General features: G+C 43.0%; 1 protein-coding gene across 5 annotated transcripts in view; it reads right to left on the reverse strand.

The window, feature by feature from the left end:
• Positions 1–2,871: 2,871 nt before the first annotated feature.
• LOC142560089 (uncharacterized) overlaps positions 2,872–24,294 on the reverse strand; it is a 33,659-nt gene continuing 12,236 nt past the window's right edge. For 4 of the 5 annotated variants that reach the window (XM_075671891.1, XM_075671889.1, XM_075671892.1 and 1 more), the window contains 8 exons: positions 21,590–21,637; positions 19,565–19,656; positions 18,330–18,502; positions 14,986–15,236; positions 12,935–13,263; positions 9,398–9,527; positions 6,586–6,914; positions 2,872–3,470 (listed from right to left, as the gene is read on the reverse strand). In XM_075671891.1, the coding sequence (XP_075528006.1) occupies positions 3,180–3,470; positions 6,586–6,914; positions 9,398–9,527; positions 12,935–13,263; positions 14,986–15,236; positions 18,330–18,502; positions 19,565–19,656; position 21,590 (1,596 nt within the window). In that variant the 5' untranslated portion in view covers positions 21,591–21,637 and the 3' untranslated portion in view covers positions 2,872–3,179. The remainder of the gene's footprint in view (positions 3,471–6,585; positions 6,915–9,397; positions 9,528–12,934; positions 13,264–14,985; positions 15,237–18,329; positions 18,503–19,564; positions 19,657–21,589; positions 21,638–24,294) is intronic. The other variant, XM_075671893.1, reaches the window with a different exon arrangement.

The following is a 24,294-nucleotide window of genomic DNA, read 5'->3' on the forward strand; positions in this document are numbered from 1 at the left end:
CCATTGTTGGCCATGTAAAAGGGAGTGGGAGCCCAGTCAAATCACTTCATTGGAGCCTTTTTTCTCAGGCTTAATTTTCACCAAACATAAAATTACCTTCATTAAAACTTCTTTTTGGGCGAGTTGGTGCATACTTGACATCAAAATTGTAAGAGCACAAACACATGCAACCACAAAATAACAAGTACGAGACACAGCGCTTGTGTCTGGTCCTTGTTATTTTGTGGTTGCATGTGTTTGCGCTGTTTCATTTTTTTTTTACATAAAGATTGTAATAACCTTTTTAAAAAAGTTCCAGGATTTTGTGTGCCAACACCACGATAGTATTATGAGCTGTGCCATAGTGGAAGGACTGCAGATTACTTTTGACCACCTGGTGTTCTTGAACGTGCATTCAGTGCACGGTAGAGCGATGTTTTCACATTTCGCCTCCATCGAAATGCAGCCACAGTGGCTGGGATTTGATCCCATACCCACGGTCTTAGAAGTGAAATGGTGAAGCCTATACGCCATCATGGCAGGTAAATAACCTTGTATACTATCGTAAAAAGTCATGTTTGCAGCATTACTTACCCCCCTTGCCGAATTATAGTCAAATGTCCCATAAAACATAATTTTACGCCCGATGCAACATCCAGTGTAGTCATAGAAGACTTACTTTGAGAATTTGAAGGGACCATGGAAACCCATTTCTCTTACGGTGGTGCCATTCTTACAGTATTTCAATCATGGTGCTCCACAAAAACACCCAAGAGCAACAAAGATGCATTCACAGAATGGGTGTGACGCATTAAGCGTTAAAAAACACTACTTCGTCAAGCTACCTGGAAATCACATGTACTGCTACATGAATTTGTCTCATCTTTGTGCTTTATACATTTTTGTAGTGTTATTACGCCTTACCTTCCTAGACTTCACATTAAATCAAATCAGCAAAGCAAGCATCAAATCCACAATCACTGTTTATTTTCTTTTTTGCAATGACCGTTTTTCACCAGCTAGCCATTGTTACAAAGTTATATATTGCTCTGTTCAAGATGTGCCTTCACGTACCTAAACTTTCTCGAATTTTGCCGCGGATTCTGCTTTCAAAGCATCTTGTATAGTCAGATTACGGGTGCGATGCTAATAGTTGTGCTCATTCTGGAATGTACAATGAATGTACAGTGCATGTGCATTTTGCTCATCGCAATTTGTTGTGCTCATCTTTGCATGTTACTTGTTTTTCTGGGGATACTTGTGCCAAATAAAGAGTTATATTTGCAACTGAAAGTTCTGGCACTGTGTGGTGCACAGTAGTGCATTTGTGGCGCACTCTACCACTCGCATTGTTCAAGCTGAGCACATCGCAACTCAACTGGCTGCCCAAAACATTACGGAGTCGAACCGAAGCTGGATGCCACTCGCCTACAGGATCGCGAGCGCCAAGGAAGCCTGAAACACGGTCACTGCCCCCTAAATTGTGTACCTTTCGTCACGGCGGACCACGAGTTCTCAAAGAAAACATGCAGCAGCTTCTGTGAAGACACGTCTCACTTTCGTGTTCTATCGATTCCTATGAAAGAGGGATCAACCCCAATTTTTTGTTACAGTATATGCAAACAGTGACCACCCTTTCTATGCAAGCATAAATGATATGACTTCTACCAGGCTCTATCAAAACCCTTCTTGCTACGTGTGAGGAATCTGAGGATCGAGCCATGCGTGGTATTGACAGCTGTTAAACTCACTTGGAAAACGAAGACTAAAAGAGCTATGTACTGTACTATGCTATGTACCCACTTAACATACGAATCTGTACTTACTGGGCTTTATTCACTCCTTTGTACAAGCTATATCTCTAAGCAGCATACTACAATATGCTGGGTACCTGGACATACAGGTATTCACAAACCCACAAACCCATATTCACAAAACCCAGGAACTTCTCAGTAGCTGTTCCTACATTAGACTTGAAACCTTTCTTACAGAGAAAGCTTAGGAGCTACTGGCAGTGCTTATGGGACACTGAAAAATCCAAAAGGTTGCATGTCATTAAACCACTGCTAGAAAAATGGTCACTTATATAAAAAATTCGGTGAACCAAGGTTATCATGTGTCGACTTAGATGCACCTACGGCACACACTCTTACCTTTTGACTGGTGATGAGCCGCCTAACTGTGGTAAATGTGGCATGTTGTATCCCCCACGTTTTGGTGGAATGTCGTGAATTATAGTTTCACAGAAAGAAAAGTTTTCATTTACCACACCATCAACAACCTCTACTACATCTGGTAATATTAGGCAATGACCTGCTCTTAATGTTAAATCACGCTCAGCTTTTTTAAAGAGTGCTGGTGTACTTCACCCAAGTGATCTGTAGCACGGCTTCTTTTCAGAGGCTGCTGCTTCTGCAGAAGTATTTAAAGCATGTGCCTCCTGTTTCTTGTACTCAAAGAACCGCATAAGGTGTATGTCGACATAATGCTGTGAGCGCAATAAAATATTGTTTGAAAATCAGTGCTTTGTATCAGCCAGATCCCATTGTTCAGTGCTGTTACTCGTTTTTTTTTTTTTAACTTCCTGCACCAGCTCACTGTGACATAAATTTTGAAAGTGTCTTCTAGGGTATGATGCTTCTTCAGCGGTGTTGAGCTTCGTGGGCTTTTGCTGAGCCAATATTTTGGCCATATTGGCTCAGCAAAATACGAAGAAATTCTTCGAAATTCGCGATCAACCTAGTATTTTTAAGCTAACGACAACCGAGTTTTCAAAGAATGCTTTATCCATCTAAACTTATTCAGCGTTTTGCTTTAATGTCCCTTTAAGATAACAAAAGTCCATCAGAACATACTTCCAAAAACAAAAACGAGGCAGGACACAAATAATGCTTGAATTTCTCTTTACTTACAAATTTTACTGCAATCGTACAGAGCTATGGGCAGGGCGAAAATTGTTTAGGCCACTTATCTGCTGTTTCAGTTCTGCACATATTTACAAGAAATGGCAATTACACACTTTTCTTGCCATCATGGCACACAGATGTCCATCGTAGAATCCTGATGAATGTGCGAGTTAAGGGGCTTGTCAATGGATGCCCATTGCATCAGTTTTTGCGAACAAGCACAGGAAAGGGATAGGAGGGAGAATTTTCTCACAAATAAATGTAGGGTGCAAGAAAAGCTTTTTCAGAGATTTCCTAATCTTGCGGTGGCACAGACTTAACCTCGTGGCTCCCATGTGGTGAGGGGTCCCATTGCTGTGATGGATGGTCGCTGCACAGTGCTCTGGGGAAGACTGGCTGGCTTGGCATCGTAATGAACGGCGGCATCGAAGGGGGCCCGCAGAGGAAGGGCTGGTGCTGATTTGGTGATGAGGGAATTACTTCCAGGTGTGGCGGGAGGTTGTGGGGCCCCCTCGGTCCAAGAAAGCCACTGAAATGGTGCCACGATGACGGCATGTGCCATGACGGTGGACCCATGGGCTGTGGCTAAGTGAGGAAAGGGGTGGGGCCAGAAATAAAAGTATCGTTCAAGCTTGAAGTTCGGCCAGTTTGGGGGCAAGAGCCAATAATTTTGACAGTCCCACCTTTGACCATTCACAGTGGTTTCAAGGCAGATCGAAATTAATGATGTCACTTCCTTAAGTGGTGTCAAACTACAACCATACACAGATTGTGAAATCAAGGGTAGATACGGGGAAGACGGGAGATGGAAATTCAAGACAATGAGCAAAACGAGAACAAGGTAAAAGCGAGAGCCAATGTCTCGACAAGTGCATTTGTTGAAACGTTGGCTCCCGCTTTTACCTTGTTCATGTTTTGCTGACACACTGTAAAAGAAACTCATTACACCAATGTTGGACTTAAGACGAAAATACCTTTGTTATTCTGATAGTATTTGTTACACTATGATATCCGTGAGAAACATCTTAAACTTACTTTGGTATAATCAATAATTCTTTATATTATATCCATATTCATTATATCGATCTTCGATTGTGTATCTATCCAGTATACTTATGCTTATTGTGCATGTGTACATGTGCAAACTTGCGGGTGATGGAGGTGTGTGGTGTTGGTGCACTCTTAGATTGCTAAAGGATATAGTGCATACAGTTAAACCTTGATATATCAAACTTCAATATAACGAAATTGAGATAACAAAGTATATGTCTCTTTACAAGTTTCTGTCCATAGAACACCGTGGTTTTAGAACAATATAGTACGAATTCATTGTAATGAAGTTTCCCTGCGATCTCGAAGGAATACCGGGACAATAAATGGAAACTTCTACCGACGCAGATGGTTAAGTGATTGAGTTACAGGCGGCTGCCCGCAAGCGCACCTCTCAAATTGCACGTCGCAACTGTTCACCAACTGGACCAACCACGCAACCAAGAGCAACCGCCGAAGCAGAGCAGCGTCATGTTCCATATGTTCAAGTGCGATAACATTCCACCCTGCTCCATCTGCTGTTCCCTTTGGGTGCGAGTGAAAGTGAGGAGGATGGTGGCTTGACGAAGGCTGCGAGTAAGGGGAAAGGTGGGCTTGCAGTAACGCAATCAAGCGCGAGGGCGGGGGAGGTCGCTTCTAGTGCGGCCATGGCTGTGCATGGTTGTCATGATGGCTGAGTGCATTTGCAGCCCGGTCGTCCTGTTTTAGAGGTTATTTGCCGCGTATTCAAAGAGTCAGTGTGCCGAGATGAGGTGCATCATGTGCGCTGTCTTCCCGCATGTTTAGTTCTGGAGGTTGCGTAACCTCGAGTCAAGCGAAGTGTTCGCTCCCAACTTTCGTCGCATTTCATGATAGCGTTGTCGTACTGCGGGTGAAAGTATTAGCCCGGGGTGTGGGGGGTGCAGAGTGGATGATTCACTTCATACCGCCAATTCGAAGACATCGTTGATGTGGCATAAAACTACATCTTTCGTCACCGACTCTCACATTCAACAAAATTATTTTTTTTTTCTCGTTAAAGTTGCCCTATTCCGATAGCCCCATAATAGATAAAATTCTACAGCACCTTCCACATATGAAAAGTCGACAGGCGATATAACTTTTTCAATATGACTTATTTCGATATAACTAAGCAAATTGCCTGCTTTACTGACTACACCATATTGAGGTTTCACTGTACTACATATGAGAGATGCTGGCACTGAAAGCAAAGGCAAGTGGTGTGATGCTTGCATAACAGCATCTCTTGAGTGAACAACAGAAGATTTTCGGTCACTATCATTATTCATCTACTATGAAAATAGAAAATGAATGAAATGTGATAATCCGAGTCCAGCGCTCTCCCAGAATGCCACTGCAGTGCACACAGTGCAACCGGACTGCATGTTCAGGTTATGGCACTTCATCATAGCCAGTCAGGCTGTAATTTCGGTAGCATGACACTGCTTTAAAGTAAAGACTACTGCGACATCTGTTTTCAAGTTACTGAGTAGATTGGTTTACAGCTAGTATCAGAATCTTGTTAAACGAAGAGGTTAGGACAAATTATTTTCATTGCAATATCACAAGTACACACACAAAAGTGCACAGAGCCTATGCCTAAATTTGTGACTGGATCCGTAGGCTACAAAGAAATTGTTTGTTTTGCAGATTCCTCATTGCAGACACATGTGGTTGAATGCAAAAGCAAAGGAAAGGAAAGCTTATTTCGATCTGTAAGAGCATTCTATTACAGGCTTACCCTTTTAGAAATCTTACAATTGTTTCAGGCTAGGCGATGACTCAATTGCAGAGTCGTCGACAATGACATCGAAATGACAGAGGAAACTGCAATATTCTCTTGCAGTTCACACAGAGCGGGCGCCACACTCTCATATTAATACTGTTTCATCTTCAAATGTGACCTAGTTATCATATTTATGTATTATCATTGGTTGGCTATGATGCACCAAGCCTGGAAGAGACAGTGCATCATACTAGACACTCGTGCCTACATTTGTGGTGGCGGCGTCAATTTTGTCCTCCAGTTGCATTGTTTTCTCACGACTCTGTCTTCTTAAAAGTGACTTCTTCGACATCTTGAGGCAGTAACCTATAACCTTAGCCTCCCTCAACATTAGCCTTTGGGTGCCCTGTTAACCTTGATGCAACCCCATTGACACAAAACAAGCGAGCAAAGATTGCTTACAAAATGACAGTGCAGGGGGCTATTCTGTAAGAGTCCACCTAGTGGACTGTCCATTTCGGCCGCTGCTTATTAGCTGCAGCTGTACGAGAGAGGAGGAGACGAGCAGCCCTAGCCAATTAGTAGCGGCCGAAATGGACAGTCCACTAGGTGGACTCTCACAGAATACCCCCCCTGGACAACACTCACTTATCCTTGACTTTTTTGATGAGCTGTGCCTGTACCTTTCATTTCCGTATTTTTAACAATTCCTTAATTTCACTTGAGAAAAAGTAATTTATCCTATGTTTTCCTTGGTGTCATTGTCTATTGGCTTTATATGATTGTGACTAGCAAAAATCAGGCAACTTGGCTCCCCTTCTTGTTCATTAGAGCTCTGCAGTCTATTAATTTCTGCAGTAAGCTTTGTGTTGCAACAGAGCTAATTTTAGTAGACAGTCAATGATGACGTTGATTCACACTCACCCCCCGGCCATATCGCTTGTGTCCCATGTCTTCCGACAGCTGTTGCGCTGGTTGCTGTAGATGCAGCCCCAGCATGCGGGCCTGCACATCAAGGTGTGGTGCCGTCTGGCTGCTGGCTCCCGGGGATCCCCGTGGGCGAAAGGGCGGTGCTACCACAAAAGGTGGAGGCATAATCATAGGCGGGACAAAGGAGCTGGTGGCTGCTCCCATCTGGAGACCTACTGTTCCCATGTTCTGTGGCACCCTCTGGAACTGTGCCTGGGTGATCCCCGGTGGTGCAGTTCCCTCATGTGGCATTTTGGAAGCAAGACCGGGATGGCCTGTTTGACCTGCAGAACATGGGGAAGTGCCCATATGCTTTAGTGCGAAGCTGTTAGCCTCTAGTTGGTCTAGTCTAGTGTAATCTCGGTGGCAATGCAGGGCTAGGATAAGTGGCTCGTACCTCCGTTAGGCATGAGCCCTGCAAGGCCTGTAAAGCTTCAAGCAGTCAGCAAAGTGAAGTCATCATCATCAGCCTGGTTACGCCCACTGCAGGGCAAAGGCCTCTCCCATACTTCTCCAACAACCCCGGTCATGTACTAATTGTGGCCATGCCATGCCTGCAAACTTCTTAATCTCATCCGCCCACCTAACTTTCCGCCGCCCCCTGCTACGCTTCCCTTCCCTTGGGATCCAGTCCGTAACCCTTAATGACCATTGGTTATCTTCCCTCCTCATTACATGTCCTGCCCATGCCCATTTCTTTTTCTTGATTTCAACTAAGATGTCATTAACTCGCGTGAAGTCAGCAGTGCATATATTCTTTAAAATCACGCATACAACATACAGAACATCACAATACTGCTACGTACGAGTTTGTGCCGCTGTGGACAAAAGGATGTTGGGAGGAGGTTGAAGCGTATCAACGATCGGTAAATGGTGTTACCCTGACTACTGAACTACAACCTTGTAACTGTATATGTTATAAATACATACATTTACATACAGCAAATGGAAAAATTCCTTCAGATTGGAAAATAGCACGTGTGGTTCCCATATATAAGAAAAGTGATCGATTGTCAGTTTCAAATTATCTGCCTGTTTCCATAACATGCAGTTGCTGTAAGATGTTAGAGCATATTGTAGCTGGTTACCTGCAAAAGTTCCTGAGCGATCAGAATCTTTTGTCTGATAATCAGCACGGGTTTAGGCAGGGGTTATCCACAGTTACTCAGACTGTTTTGTCTGTACATGAATTTGCGCGGGTGCTTGATATGTCCGGGCAAACGGACGTCGTTTTCTTTGATTTTAGCAAGGCCTTCGATAAGGTGTCACATGGCAAACTTCTCTATAAGATGGAATGTATGGGTATACCATTTTTTACCATTCGATGGATTCAAGCCTACCTTACAGACAGATGGCAATACGTGGAAATTAATAAGACTGCTTCTAGTGTTGTTAATGTTCATTCAGGAGTTCCTCAGGGAAGTGTGCTGGGACCATTGTTTTTAATATATTTAAATGATTTAGTTACGGTTGTTCCTGAAGATGTCTGTTAAGTTATTCGCAGACAACTGTGTTGTGTTTAAACAAATTTCATCAGAACATGACCACAGCTCTGTACAAAAAGCAGTTTTTGCCATTGAAGAATGGTGTCTGAAATGGGCTATGGAACTTAATAGTGAAAAAACTGTTCTCTTACGTATAACTAGAAAAAAGTCTCCCAGTTTGCTTCCTTACTTTCTTCGCGGCAACATGATTTTGGAAGTTGAGAAATATAAATATTTAGGTATAACACTTGACAATAAGTTAAAATGGTCGGCTCACATTACTAACATTTCTACAGCTGCATTTCGAAAGCTATGAGTTTTACGAAGAAAGCTAAAAACTGCCCCTACACACAAAAAAATTGGCTTACAAAACTTGTGTGCGGTGTTTACTTGAATATGCTTCAGTAGTGTGGGACCCATACACGAAAAAAGATATAATGATCCTTGAAAAAGTCAATAGGAAAGCGGTTAGGTTTATATACTGAAAATACAAAAGGGAAGACTCTCCCTTGCAGTTAATGATCTCAAATAATATTCCTGCACTAGAAACCCGCAGAAAGATTAATAGATTGATATTCTTGTTCAATAGTTGAACAGAAAAAATAAGCTCCAGCTTCCAGAGTGCATTAAGCGTCCTAGTGCGAAGGACTGAGCGTTCATGAGCATTCACTTGCTCCCCTCTTCGCCAAAACTAACAGCTTTAAATACAGTTTTTTCCCTAGAACAGTGCAAGATTGGAATTCGTTACCGGCATCTGTTTTTTGCTGAGCACCTAGTGGGTGGCTCAGCATTGCCCGAGACGATGGACAAGAATGACAAAGAGGTCGACGATGAACATAGTACGAAACTTGAGATATTTGGAATGCGACCAGTGCAGCCCCATGATGAACCAACTCAAACATTCCAGCACACACTACAATCCTGCTCTGTGCGTCGGTACTTCTTACACCAAGACAAAAAGATCATAATACCAGTAGTGCTCACGAGCTACACCAGCATCATGTTTAGTGGGGCAAGAGCTCACCAAAACTCCTGCTGCAAAACACACCATTCTGACTCATCTGGGCTGGTGTTGCAGTGGCTGGCATTAGTACTGTTTGTAGTGTCCTGCGCCTTGCTCAAAATGAGAAAGCAGAGATACAAAAGGCTGCTGAAAGATCTCGTTGCAGGAAAAACTGCGACATTTATTCCTCTCGGAATGGCAGGTTAGCAATCCTTTATGAGCTCCGCATTTTCAAGACACCGGAGACCGAAGCCAAGATGGCCTCAGCCAGCAAGCTTACCCTCTGCTTGAGCACTCTGTTGCTGGTGACGCGAAGAATGCTGCTGGTTTCTGGCCTGACGCGACCACGCTCCCTGTTCCGCCCGTAGCCTCTGTTGCAACATGAGGCCCAGCTGCGGCGGATTCGGCCTCTGTGGGTTTAGAGCATACCTACATATATACACGCAGATATACAGAAGCATATATACACACACTTTATCTACATACTAGCCGAGAGGATGTACACTTAACCAGTAATTTAAAAATCCTGCACATACAAGTCTCTCAGTTGTTGGGCCGTTATTTGCGTGACATCAAAGCCTAGATTATTATATTTATTTAGCAGCACTGGCATTGTGTATGACAGCTTTTCTCTTAAATAATTTGTTCTGGGTGTGACCACCCGCCATATCTCTTTGACGGGTAACATAAAATTTGTCATTGAGTTCAAGGTTGGAAAGTTCTCGTAGAAAGGAGCAGTTCAGTTTTACTTCCCGCCTAAATGCAGTTAACTTGTACTGGTATAACTTTAGCACAGAAATGATGTTGGCTTCCTGAAATAAGTTTATGGTATGGGAGTTGTAGGGAACATTAAAGAGCAGCCAAACAAGCTTCTTTTGCAAGACAAGTCATTTATGCAAATTAACAAAAGTCGTTGTGCCCCAAACCAATAAGCAATAATAGAGATATGAATAAAAATGTGAGTTATAAATGAGAAGTTTAACTTTAAACGGCAACAGTGATTTACATTTCCACGTCATGCCAATTACCCTAAATAACTAGATTGTGACTGCGTCAATATGTTCGTCCCAAAGCATATTACTTGAAAACGTTCCGCCGAGAGTTCATACTAGTAACCATTTCTATCGTTTTTTTCCCCATACATAATGTTAGTATTTGAACTTACTGGCTTATTTTTAGGCCTAAAGAGCGCAGCTTTGTTTCTTTTTGTATTTATTTCTAATTGGTTCGTTATTGACCAGTCCCTCAGCTTAGAAAGCATGAGGTTTGTTTCATACTCTATATCTGTACAGTTTGTTCCTGAAAAAAATATACTGATGTCATCGGCATACAGGACATATTTCGCGTTTAGGTAAATATTCGTTACATCATTGATATAAGCGTTAAAAAGAAGGGGCCTCAAAACACTTCCCTGCAGAAATCGTTTCGAAATTGGCTTCATACTTGAGCAATGCATATCTATCTGAACAAATTGCATTCTGCTTGCTAGGTAAGGTTTAATTAGTGCTAAACAATGAACTCAAATGCCATAGCTATCAAGTTTTTCAATCAATGTTAAAGGGACACTAAAGTGAAAAATGATTTCTTCTGCATCAGTAAATTACCGTTCTACAACACGAAAAACACCACTCTTACAATGATAAGACGTTTAGTAAGCCAGAAAAAGCGCAAAAACGAAATACGGGTGGCGGCGCCTACTTAAGTTCCCGCACCTCGGGGCTGTGACGTCTTGGATTTCGATGGCATCTTCTAGGGCCTACTAATTATATATAGTGGTATAGATTGACTACATTGTGTTCTAAAGGAACCAAATATTAAACATTGCAAGTTTCGGGAACCTTTATCAAGCCAACGCCGCCCAAATGCGAAAACATACTTTGGAATCGCTGACGTCACGCTGACGTACCGGCGCTGGGGTTTCGGCGCGAAATTCAAATACTGATACTTGGAACTTAATTTTCTCATCTAATAATCAAACTATCTTTTTGAAATGACTGCCTGCAGGGTTCTCAAACAATGCTGCATTAGTCTAAACTGATTTATTGTTACGCTTTAGTGTCCCTTTAAATGGTGAATATTATAAAATGCCGTGCTGAAATCCACATAGATGCCAAGCACAAGTCTTCTTTCTTCGAACTGGGATAAAATGAATTCCTTTTGTTCCAACAGTGTATATTCGGTGGAGTTAAGCTTTCTGAAGCCGAATCGGGCAGGTGATATTATATTGTTCTTATCGAAAAAATTATTAAATTGGTGATGTAAGATTTTTTCCAAACCCTTAGAAAAGATAGGCAATATTGATACAGGCCTATAATTTTGTATATCATTTCTGTCTCACTTTTTAAATAAAACACTCACTTTAGCGATTTGCATTCTTTTTGGAAAAGTTGCACTGGACTAACAAATTAATATATATGTAAGGTACGGTGTGACAATATCTAACACGTGCTTTACCGGTCTAATTTTCCTTCAAAATCACACGAGGAACTATTTTGCAGTTACATAAAAGCAGAGAAAACGTCATGTTCAGAGACAGGCTCAAGAAATAATATAAAGGGGCTAGCAACAGGCTTCAACTTAAACAATGTCCCAGATTAACTGTTTTGATAGTTCCTAACAAAGTGATCATTAAACATAGCAGCGAGAGGGATGCCAGATATCGCATTGCCATTTATGTTCAGCTTTTCTATACAAGAATGCGATTTATTATGATTTAGGACAGTATTAAACATTTTCCATAAGAAGTCAGGTTTTGGTGTAGAGCACTCAAATTCAGACTGAATGTGTCGCATTCTGCTTAGTTCTATTTCCTTATTCAGTTTATTACGATATAGTTTGAATTGTTTCAGTGTATCTGGGTCCTTGTATTTAATAAATTTATGATGCAATTCGTTTTTGCGATGTATTTTTGCAAGCAATTCAGGCGTTATCCAAGGTTTACAAATTTTTTTGCCTAAGGTAATTCTTTTTTTTAAAGATTGGTACGTATACACCAAAAATTATATCTATGAACTTTGTATATGCCTCTTCAGCGTTGGTGATTTGACCGATAACTTCCAGGTCACAGGTTAACATCCAAGTTCTAAAAGCCTATGCATGTGCATTGTGCTCATCGCAATTGGTTGTGCTCATCTTTGCATACGTTACTTGTTTTTCTGGGCACAGGTGTGCCAAATAAAGAGTTATATTCGGAACTGAAAGTTTTGGCGCTGTGTGGTTCTTGCTATTTTCTACAACGTGACAATATTTTGCTGAAGATGGTCATTTTGCTAAATCACAAAATCGCTTGGAGCTAGAAGGACAGAGCTTTGGCAAGCCCATGCAGTACTACCCATATTTCCAATGCTGGATGAACTGCAACACTTGCAGCTCTCATAGAGGCTAGTGGCGGAATTCCTTCTAGTTCCTTCTTCGACAGCGCTGGCTAACACTCCCAGGCCTACATCTAATACACATATAATACTTGAGGAAGTGGACGGTAAAGTAGTGCCACAGTAGCTCAGTTGGCGAGAGCATTGCACGTGTAATGCGAAGACATGTGTTTGTATCCCACCTCCCACAGGTTTGCTTTATAATCCCCTTTCATTTCCGTATTTTTAACAATTCCTTAATTTCACTTGAAAACAAGTAATTTATCCTATGTTTTCATTGGTGTCATTGTCTGTTGGCTTTATATGATTGTGACTAGCAAAAATCAGGCTAATTGGCTCCCCTTCTTGTTCATTAGAGTTCAGTATATTAATTTCTGTAGTAAGCTTTGTGGTGCAAAGGAGCTAATTTTAGTAGACTGTCAATGATGAAGTTGATTCACACTCACCCCCTGGCCATATCGCTGGTGTCTCATGTATTCTGACAGCTGTTGCGCTGGCTGCTGTTGATGCAGCCCCAGCAGGCGGGCCTGCACATCAGGGTGGGGTGCCGTCTGGATGCTGCTTCCCGGGGACTTCGGTGGGCGAAAGAGCGGTGCTACTGCAAATGGCGTAGGCGCGATTATAGGCGGGACAAAGGAGCTGGGGGCAGCTCCCATATGGAGGCCTGCCGTTCCCATGTTCTGTGGCACCCTCTGGAACTGTGCCTGGGTAATCCCCAGTACTGCAGTTCCCTCATGTGGCACTTTAGGAGCGAGACCGGGATGGCCTGATTGACCTGCAGAATGTGGGGATGTGCCCATATGTTTTAGTGCAAAGCTGTTAGCATCTAGTCGGTTGGCATTTTTTGTAGCCGATACTTGAGGCAATGCAGGGCCAGGAGGAGTGGCTCATACCCCCGTAGGACAGAGGCTTCAAGCAGTCAGCAAAGTTAACCAAGCAGTGCATATATATTCTTTAGAATCATGCATACAACATACAGAACAGCAGGTTTTTCAATAAAAAACAAGCACAATACAATCACCCAAACCACATAATTGATAAGGCACCCCTGCTAACAATGTGAAGCATGTAGTGCTCCCCATATACATTTCCCGGTAAAGTTTACTGTTGTGCAAGCTACCACAGTGATGGCAGCTTGCGACGTGGAGAGTGAGATCCTTAGCCTTTTGTATATAAACGATCAAACCAGGCTAGTAACCAGTCTCAATCTTGCGGCACATCTGTGGGTGGCGGGGTGCTGTTGAAAGTTGTCTTTTCTCCCATTACTCTACATTACCATTGCTATCCATTACTCTAAAGCAATAAAGCATTGCGTACCCCCCTCAGCAATCATATTGGTGGTTTTCAACAGCTTTGATGGACATCCACTTTTGCTGGGCCGGGATGGCGAGCCAATTTTTTTATTGCTGAAAGAAAAATGGTAGCGCGCCCGCCCACACAAGGGAAAGCCTAAGGGCATGTTTCACATCTTGGTCACTGTCGTCATTCTTGTCCTTAGTTTCATCCTTATTGTCATTGTATATAACATAAACGCAAGTTTCTAAACAAGGCCAGAGATTCACAGGCAGTTATTAGTGATTACCACTGAAAAAGGAAAAGTCTTCATATGTCTTCATAGGAAGGCAGAAATTTCAGCTGATATACATATTGACACGTTTATCTTTATCGTGTGACCGTGTTTCACTGCCTAACAATATGTTATCGCACAGCGCAGGACGTGCCTGCATGTGTAGGAAGTTTCTGGAATGTTATCGATGGTTCCATTCACTCTCTGTCACCGAACCTTGAGTAATCTGATTGCATGTAGGCCCGACGCGAATGGTGTAGAACTTTGTGGAAGACACGCAGGTCCCAGCGATTACGCTGGAATATTCGACCACTGATGTATAAAAGCCGACGTGCTTGACTCGCTGATCAGATTTTCGGCGATCGCCGACTGTGTTCGCCACTTTTGTTGAGCATTGAGTATACCCTGTTTTTTCTAGGCACAGGTTCGCCCAGTAAAGTTAGTTTTGCCATTTGCAGTTTTGTTGCTGCGTCCTAAACCGTCAGTACCACGTAACAATATGATTGCTCACAATCTACTCTGGATAGGCAGGAGAAAGTGGAATAAAATATTTCAGAGAGGAGTAGATCCTGCTGTGTGTTCTTACACCAAGACAAAAAGATGATAATACCAGCAGTGCTCACTAGCTACACCAGCATCATCTTTAGTGGGGCAAGAGCCCACCAAAACTTCTACTGTTGACCACACCATTATGACTCATCCGGGGTGGTGTGTCAGTGGCTGGCATTAGTACTGTTTGTAGTGCCCAGCGCCTTGCTCAACATGGGAAAGCAGGGATACAAAAGGCTGCTTGAAAGATCTTGTTGCAGGAAAAACTGAGACATTTATTCCTCTCAGAATGGCATGTTAGCACTTCTTTATGAGGTCAGCGTTTTCAAGACAGCAGCCTTTATAGACCAAAGCCAAGATGGCCTCGGCCAGCAAGCTTACCCTCTGCTTGAGCACCCTGTTGTTGCTGGTGCTGTGCCTGTTGCTGGTGACTCGAAGAATGCCGCTGGTTTCTGGCCTGACGCAATCGCGCTCCCTGTGCGGCTTGTAGCCTCTGGTGCAACATTGGGCCCAGCTGCGGCAGATTCGGCCTCTGTGGGTTTAGAGGTTTCAGCATCTCCGAATCCATGTTTTCTGGGTCCAGATTCTGCGGATTCTGCTGCGGCCGAAACTTGAAGTGCCTAGGCCCACCACTGCAAAGGGCAGCGGTCGGCTAGCTCACCTTCGAGGCACCTTCGACCAGTCAAGAGAATAGGAAAGGACCACAATGGGACTAACAACTGTACATGGGCCGTACAACATTTGCAGCCTTTAAACACTGTCAGTGGGTCACAGCAATGTCTAACCATGCTACTAGCCAGAAGGCTGCACATGCTTTACAAATCTACATGCTTCAGCAGCGAAGCAAAATTTGATATTCCAGTTGGGACTAGGGGGTCACACGAGCTTTAAATTTTTGAAGCATTTTGAGTCATTTCGGATGAAAATAAAGATAACTGGAATTAAGTCACAATGCAGAATCCAGAATATATCCCAAATCATTAAGTAAAAGCATACATTTTATTCCAAGAATGTCATCTACAAGTGCCCCCACAACAGTACCGGAATTCTGTCAGGTTGCCTAGTGCAGGAACCGTGGGCACCAGTCTAAAAAGGCATCTTGCAGACATTGCCACCACTTCTTAGTTCAAGGGCAGCACATATTGGGCACCACATGGAGCCAACAAATGGAGCCAATAGAGTAGAGCACAGAAGTATAGTGCTCCGCTTCGTACTTAGCAGGCAGCACTAAGGAAGATAAGCAAGATGTGCAGTGATAGAATACACATTCAGCATGTCTTGAAGGGCAGTTGCTTTTGGCCTGAAACGCTTTCTATGGATTAATTACTTCATATACTATAACTACAACTTGTAGATGTAATGTCACGTCAAATCCTGGGTTACTAGTGCACTTTTCTGCTTCCTGTATGCAAGATATTATGTTTTGGTGGCAAGCACAAGTGGTGCAAAGTAGCTGCTGGTCTCAGAAATGTGCCATTTTGCATGTTTGGTGGTAGATAGGTTCAGGTCTGCGATACTTTCCATGTAATACGTACGTCATATTTTGCAGCACTGAAGCACGAAATATTACTTTTTACAAGCCACCTATATCTTTCATATATAATGCACAATATTTTGGTCGACACTGAGAAAAGTCACACTCTAACAGACGTAGCGTTGCTGCTGCAAAAATGCATCCGAAGATTACCTGTGCCGTTACAGTTAAATACGAAAGCAAGGCTGTGCTCATGCCATTGGCAACAGCATATCGTCGCAGTCATAATTACTTTGTTTAGCACAAAACAACGGACACAAGAAAGACGACCAGGACAAGGCGCTACTCTCAACTGCTGTTTAAACTACTCTCAACTGCTCCGTTGTTTCGCGCTAAACAAAGTAATTATGGATTCGCACCAGCTAGCCCGCCAACGCATTGTGCTGAATTATCATCGGAGGCCGCATGTTCGTGGTGGTTGCTGTATATTCATTTTGTGCTCTACTACATCTGGAGCAGTGTTCTGGATCAATGAATTTTGAGAAATTTCACACAACTCAGCACCCAATGCATCATTGTATACGAGCCCAAGCTTTTCTGGCGCTGTGCCAAGCATTGATAGCAATACCTGCATATAGTGCCAGGAATGCTGTCAGCTGCATATTACGCTAAGTTCGGTGCAGAGTTACGTAAAATCTTGTGAAAGTCATAGGACTACAAATATCGATAATTCGAACTCAAAGGGGGCCAAAAATTTGAGTTCAGTGTTCAAATTAGAGAAAGCTCATTGAATAGCGGAGCTCGGTGCACAAACTAACATAATTGACGAGTTCTGCAAGTGTGGCTTCACGACAGAGCGGTTCCTGCTCGAGTTCTGCAAGTGTGGCTTCACGACAGAGCGGTTCCTGCTGCCATGAAACCACATGGCTGTACTGCTGTGAAGCTGCACCTCAAGGCACCAAATCACCTATATAAAACATATACAAATAACCCACATTCTGACTTGACAGCTAACTTTTATGGATTTTTGGTGCAGATTATGCACGTCAAAATACGATCTATAAGAAAGAAGCAGTAGCACTGCCAGGTCAGAAGCGCGATTGTGTGAGTTGGCGGGGTGTGGTGTGTTAAAATGAACAGCCACAAATGCTTACACATACAAAGTGCTGGGGATTCTTGCACATGGAAATGGACATAATTTTGACAGGACCACTTTGGTTTATTCGGACTGACAGACATTCAAATTAAGCGGATTTGAATTAACATGATTCCACCATATATCTAAAGGTGATCAGTCGAGATAAACCATCCCACAGTGCTTGTTATCGGTGGGAAATGAAGCGAAAATAGCGACAATGCACGGTTTTTATATTGAACGCTCATTCTAAAATAATTTCTTTTCGGTGAAATATATTTGAATGCTATATTTTCTTCTACAAACCAGCTGCGCATCGCCTTTAGATGCACTTTTATTTTCTCAATTAAAACCCACCACAGTTGGGTGCACATTAGATTCGTTGGCACGTTAGGTTCAGGTACATATAGTAAGTTAGCCAAATTACTTTCTTATTTTATGCCATAATTCATGCACTGTAGCTCCTCACTGGTTAACTAGCACTTGCAGACGAATACAATAAAGCCAGAAAAGGCCTCTTGTCCTTTTTGTAATGCTTGCTTTCACTTTTCACTAAGCGGAGGCTTGAGCATAAAATTGCTGAAAATGGACGGGTTTCTCTTGAGCAAATTTGAACAAGGCAAATGTGACAAAATACTCTGAAATCTGCATCACATTAACGTGCCAACGCTGCGGTTTCAGTGCAAAATTTAAAAACTTGCAGTGAGTAGAGAGTAAAACATCTTTATTAATATTTGAATGGTGAGAGCAGTGTGGGAGGAACCCTCAGTCCAGGGTCCCTAAGATGATTCCGGCGATGTTTCGAGCCCATTGCATCACAGCTCGGAGGACCTCGGGAGGTCCGTCGCTGAGGGCATCGTCCCACTTGCAGTGAAGCCTTCATTCTTTTCATCAATTAATCAGTTTCTCACCACAAAATTAATTGATACAGAGCTTTGAATGGAGAATTAGTCAGTCTTATCTCAATGAGTGTTTTGCTCTATTGTCACTTTACTGCCGTTAACATTGTTCATGTGCGCTGGATGTCACAGATCAGCAGCATGGCCATAAATTATGCAGTTGTGCAAATGGTGCTATGTGCAGCTACGGTTTCGTACAAGTTTTTGTCATACATACCTCGGGTGCTGCAGCACTTCCATGGTACAATTGCCACCAGCAGTTGCATCATTTTCCTTGTCCAAATTTTTGTTCTGATCCTTCCTGGAGTCGCCATTCCTGCCACGCTGGTGACATCGCCGACTCTTCCGTGGGATTTTGTCAGCAAGATGCTGGCAGTCAAAGCAGTACTCCTGCAAAAAACTTTAGTCCTTAAATGTACTACAAGCCGTATGCTTGCTGCATTTGTCCCTGCCTTAAACAGCAAAGTGAAAAATGACATTGCCCTGAGTATGTCGAGCTTAACACAAACTTGCATGAGCTGGTAATTCACATTGAACTTGCAAAAACACGCTATGAACATGATACAGGCAAAGGACAAGCAGTGTTGCCAGGTCTGTTTTACCTGTGCCTTTGCATATATTCCTGTTGACAGCTTGCTTTTAATACTTTAATTTTCAAGGCCTGTCATTAGTGATAAAGAGAGATGCTCAGGGTGCCAAAGTTTGCAAATTTCCTTGGCATTGTAGCTTAAAAATGGTTCCTTCTTGCAATAAGAATTCTCACAATTTGGCTGAGACTGGGACCACTGATTATTATAACAAACAACTTACTACATAAAAAGCTACAGCAATGAGGTTACACTGTGGTTTATAGCTGGTTTTCAACATCAGACATAGGTAACCACTGATTATGCCAATGTTGTGCAGTGATGTGCAGTAATCCCACATAGGTCTACATTACGTGATCCTCTTATTTTTTTTAAAACGATGTGGCCCCCTGTTCGCCATGCAAAAGGAAGTGGGAGCCCAGTCAAATCACTCCACTGCAGCCTTTTCTCTCACCCTTAATATTGCACCAAACATGAAATAACCTTGCGAAAAAAATTCCAGGATTTTGTGTGCCAACACCACAATATTATTATGAGTTATGCCGTAGTGGGAAGATTGCGGATTACTTTTGACCACCTGATGTTCTTTAACATGCACCCAGTGCATGGTAAGGGGGTTTTCACATTTCGCCTCCATCGAAATGCAGCCGCAGTGGCCGGGATTTGATCCCACGCCTACAGTCTCAGCAGTGCAATGGTGAAGCCACTACGCCATCACTGCAGGTAAATAACCTTGTGCTATCGTAAGCAGGCATGTTCTCAGCATTTCTTACCCGCCCTTGCCCAATTATAGTCAATTGTCTAATAAAAACGTACTTTTACGCCCAATGCAACATCAGGCGTAGCTAAGAACTTGGCATCTTACCAGGAACGAACAGTAGCCTTCAGGAACGTTGTCTATGGGTGTTTCAAAGTGGGACAATGCTTTAATGAAGGCATTCTTGATATGTGTGTCCACTGCAAATGAGGTGCACAAGAAGCAAATAACCATTGTGGAAAAGCCACACATATTTAAGCAGAAGGATATCCACACGCACACTTAATTCATCACCAACATGAAATTTCAACCAGCGGAAGCAGCCGGCGCACATTGCAAAACAAATAAATTCAACGTCCGATTTTTTGGATTCCCTAGGGGCCGCGACGTCCGGAAAAATGAATGCATGCCTTTTACGACTGCTCCAGAGGCTCAAGTCGCAACAAACATGTCTGAAATAGCTGTGAAGGCCTGTAAGTTCACTTATTGTACTTATGTGTGCTCATACTTTGGCAAGGGACGGTGGGTGCACGCATGCATAATTAAGGAATACTAGCTGTATCCCGTGACAGTTGCCCATTCCCTCTCTTGATGTGCTTAACTTCTAATAGTGCTGTATTTCGGCAAAGCTCACTTTTCGGAACAGGCATTGTGTGATGCTTTGGCCTTCCGAGCTTTGAAGCCATCGGTGAGAATTACAAAGGCAAAGTAGGCACCATTGCTGACATTGGTGGATTCTTTCAATGAAAAACAACTGCGTACAGCAAGAAGCTTTGTAGCGAACGTAGCCAGCATTTGTAGCTCTGCAAGTGAGAGCGCCATTTCGAGGCTGTGAAATAAAGTGGTGGCGGTGGTTGCTTCGATTAATGCCATTTTGGACCTGCAGTCACGGCAGAAATTCCGGAAAATCGGACGGCAGAGGGCTTTTGCCTCCTGAATTTCAGACGTTCCTATACTCTATGGAGTGCGTGGCAGTGCCACGAAGGCATCCGAATTATTGGGTATGTGCGAAAAATCGGACGTCCGAAAATTCGTTTGTTGATTTAATAAAAATAATCTGTGGGCTCGTACAGGGGTGGTCAAACGTTTCTAGGCCACAGCTTGCTTGAACAAGTTGACTTCGTGCCCATGTGGTGTGTCATTTATCTGATTATAAGAGCCCGAAGGTTTTTTTCAAACAGGGTAAAGGCTGCTGTGGCCTGGGAACTTTTGACTACCCCTGTACTTCCAAAAACCACTGCGTCATTATGAATAAGCCATAATTGGTGTCGTGTTTTTGGCTGGCTAACAACCACTTAAACCAGTCTAAAATCAATCTAAAACTGATTAATAGAAACAAGTGCAATATTGTTACGTAGCACTGCGTCTATTATTTATTGTGACTTGACATTTGCCAGTACACTTTCCATGGTATAAATGGCTTGAATGTACCGCAAAATATATACACACATATATACACACATATATACACACATATACACACACATATTATACGTATATATTGCAACGTCAGCAAAATTCTGAAGAACGTGTGGTTGCATATGCAAGTCGCATGCTAACAACTGCAGAGAAAAATTATACGATTACTGAGCAAGAGTGTATTGCAGTTGTTTGGTCCGTCCAAAAATTTCGGCCTTATCTTCACGGCCGCCACTTTACGGTCGTTACTGATCACCACGCCTTGTGCTGGTTGGCGGTGCTAAAGAATTTAACGGGACGTCTTGGCCGTTGGATACTCTGTTTAATAGTAAGATTGTGCCAGTGCTGCTTTAGGTCATCATAAGACTCTCAACATTGAGGCAGTGTACACCTCACAGCATGGATTCATAATTCGTGTCATATTGGCTTAAAAAAATTATTTTATTAGGTAAGTATTCTATAACAATTATTTGTCATTTTATTTATTTAAATTCAGAGGACACATTACTGCAAGTCATCTGCAAACAAAAATACATATTGCAAAAATATTTGAAGAGCTTTAAAGAAAATGTGTGGCATGACATTAATTTGACAATGTTCCCAACTACAGTACAAAAGGTGGAAGAAATGATACCGATGATGGAGACTTCTTTTATAAAGGTAGCTGAATTTACAAAGCGACATACAATTTCGTCAAATGAAAACAAGACCTACTCTTCTCATACACACCGCTACCAAGGTTGCAGTCCAGGTGGAAAGGGTCTGCAAACAAAACCAGTCACAGGGTGTCATTTAAAAACACGAGCCATATGCTGCGATGCAGTGCGACTAATCTTCAAGAAATTCTGACAAATATATTTTGAGACCACAATAATTACAAGGTTTAAACTCAAGTAAATCTGTCCAAGCATCCTAACACAAAAATGTACATTTAACAGCATTTTTGTCACTTCTAAGCGCTACAAATGCACTCTCTTTGTTGAAAATATTTGTTGCCTTACTCGCATCAACTGAGCCCATATTCTGAAACATTTGCCTTCCGCGAAACTATCTCCTTGGCCACGCCTCCACCAGCGGCGCGGGCTGATTGGCGGTTTTAGCAAAACCGGAAAATAAACAGCACCATCTAGTAGTTTCGGCCTGCATCATTTTAACGCAATTGGTGCCGATGGGTGCTCTCGACATATATTGAATAAACGAACGCGTCTTTTGGCGTTCGGTTGGTGGCGGAGTGTAGTAGAAATAAGATAGGTGGTAGTTTATAGTAGTCTTTTTGGCGGCATCTTACGCGCGTTGTTTCGCGGCGATATCTGTCGATTCATTTAAAGTAAAGCATTTCACACTTCCTTATTCAATTTATTTTACCTAAAGCGGCCGTAACCAACCATAGTCAGTGCGCAAAACCTGTACTGCGGCCACTACACTCGAAAACAACACACCCAAGTCACTCTGCACTCGCACGGTACGCTCTCTCGTGCGATGTGAAGCGTTCGACTGCGCGTGTTGATAGTGCACGCTGACGTCATGGGTAAGCAGTCACTCGATTATGTGAACGTGATTATCACGGCGGAGAAACTATCGCGGAAGGCGAACGTTTCAGAATACGGCCCCTGGTCTCTGTGTCCAAATCCCTGTTGGCGAGATTTGTAGTGCTATGATAATTTTCTAAATTAGCACCTCAGTGTTTCACCAATATATCATGTTTCTCGTTGGTGTGTTGATTGCTTTGATTCATTTACTCACCTGTGCGATATTCTGGCTTAACAATTTCACCAGGGTCAATTAGTGTACTATACCAATAGAATTGATAATCTAATCGTTAAATGCATTGTGTATTTCTTCTGTGTTCACTAGCTTACTTGTATGTCATTGTCATGCTCTACACCATTTTAGAGGTACAAATGTGTTAGCAGCCACTTACACCAATGAAGAATGAGATATAGGTTTTTGTTCAACAATCATCACCTACTTAAACCGTTATCAGTTACGATTTGTTACTTCTGACAAATGGTTTATGGTCCCCTCAATCCTTAGACAGACAATAAGGAAAAAGAACATTTTTATTAGTAAACATACGAAGCATTACCAGATAAGACACTCTGATCCTTAGAGGAGGCATGATAAGCTAGAAAGGGTGCAAAAACTAGACAGGCAGCAAGAACGTCTTGAAGTTCCCACACCCACCATCTCGGGCATTTTAACCACGTCTGCTGGCTCCTAGTAATTTGGCAAAGTACTGTAAAGAGTGGTAAAGTACTAGTAAAGATGCAACCATGTATGCAATCAGTACGAGAGAGGCCTTTGCCCTGCAGTGGGCGTAACCAGGCTGATGATGGTGATGATGCCACACAACAATAATCGTCTGCGTTTCCTTTCTTTAACGCTGCGAGCCCGTTACTTCTCAGTAACGAACGGCATGCGCGTTATCGGCATGACATAGCATTCCCGAGATCAAAGTAGCGGGCGCGGCGTTTTAATTCAAGAAAGGAAACGCAAGCAAGGCTGATGACGATTATCGTTGTGTGGCAGATGCACACTGTGGTGACACTGCATACGAGGGCGACGCGTATGCATGTCGGAAGGAACAGTCGACGAGCCGTCGAGACATATCAGCTAAACGTTCGTCGTGCTGGGCTTTCGTATTGCCAAACACTAAAATGTCATCCATGACGTTGACAACACCTGGCAGACCACATAGGATTTCGGACATCCTTTTCTGGAAATACTCCGGAGCGGACGTAATTCCGAACGGTAGTATGGTAAAACAGTACCTCCCGAATGGAGTCAGGAACGTAGTTGGTTCTTCAGAGTCCCTACTTAGCCGGACTTGATGGAACCCCGAGAAGGCGTCAAGCTTCGAAAACCATTTCGCACCCGCCAGAGAGCCTAATGCTTGATCGACCGTAGGTAGCGTGAAGCGCTCACGAACGACGCACTTATTTAACTTTGTGAGGTCGACTTTTTCGTTACCAGGACTATTCCTGCGCACCAATCCGTGGGGCCGTCTCCTTTTCTAATTATTCCCATGCGCACGAGTCTCTCGATTTCGCGCTTTAGCGTTTCCATGAGCGGAATCTGCACTCGCCGCAGAACGGTTATGGCATGTGGAATTGTGCCCAGTTGTAGCCCGATAGTGTATTCTCTTGGGATAGTGCCTAGACTACGACCTATGCGCGGAAAAAAGTGTCTCATACCGTTGTTTGTCTATAGTAAGTGAGTCGGCAAATTTAACCATACCTAAAGCCTCTAAGGCTGGCAGCCCGAGAAGTACGTCGCGAAGAGGGCTAACGACATAGCATGTTTGTTGGGCAGTCCTGTTTCCGCGCAATATCTGCGACAAATTTGCCTTGCACATTGAGCTTATTGCCGCCAGCCCCCGTCTTTAGTACCTCGTCTGTAGTACCTCGTCTGCGTTATCC

Source organism: Dermacentor variabilis, chromosome 10, assembly GCF_050947875.1.
Source record: "Dermacentor variabilis isolate Ectoservices chromosome 10, ASM5094787v1, whole genome shotgun sequence".
Taxonomy (NCBI): domain Eukaryota; kingdom Metazoa; phylum Arthropoda; class Arachnida; order Ixodida; family Ixodidae; genus Dermacentor; species Dermacentor variabilis.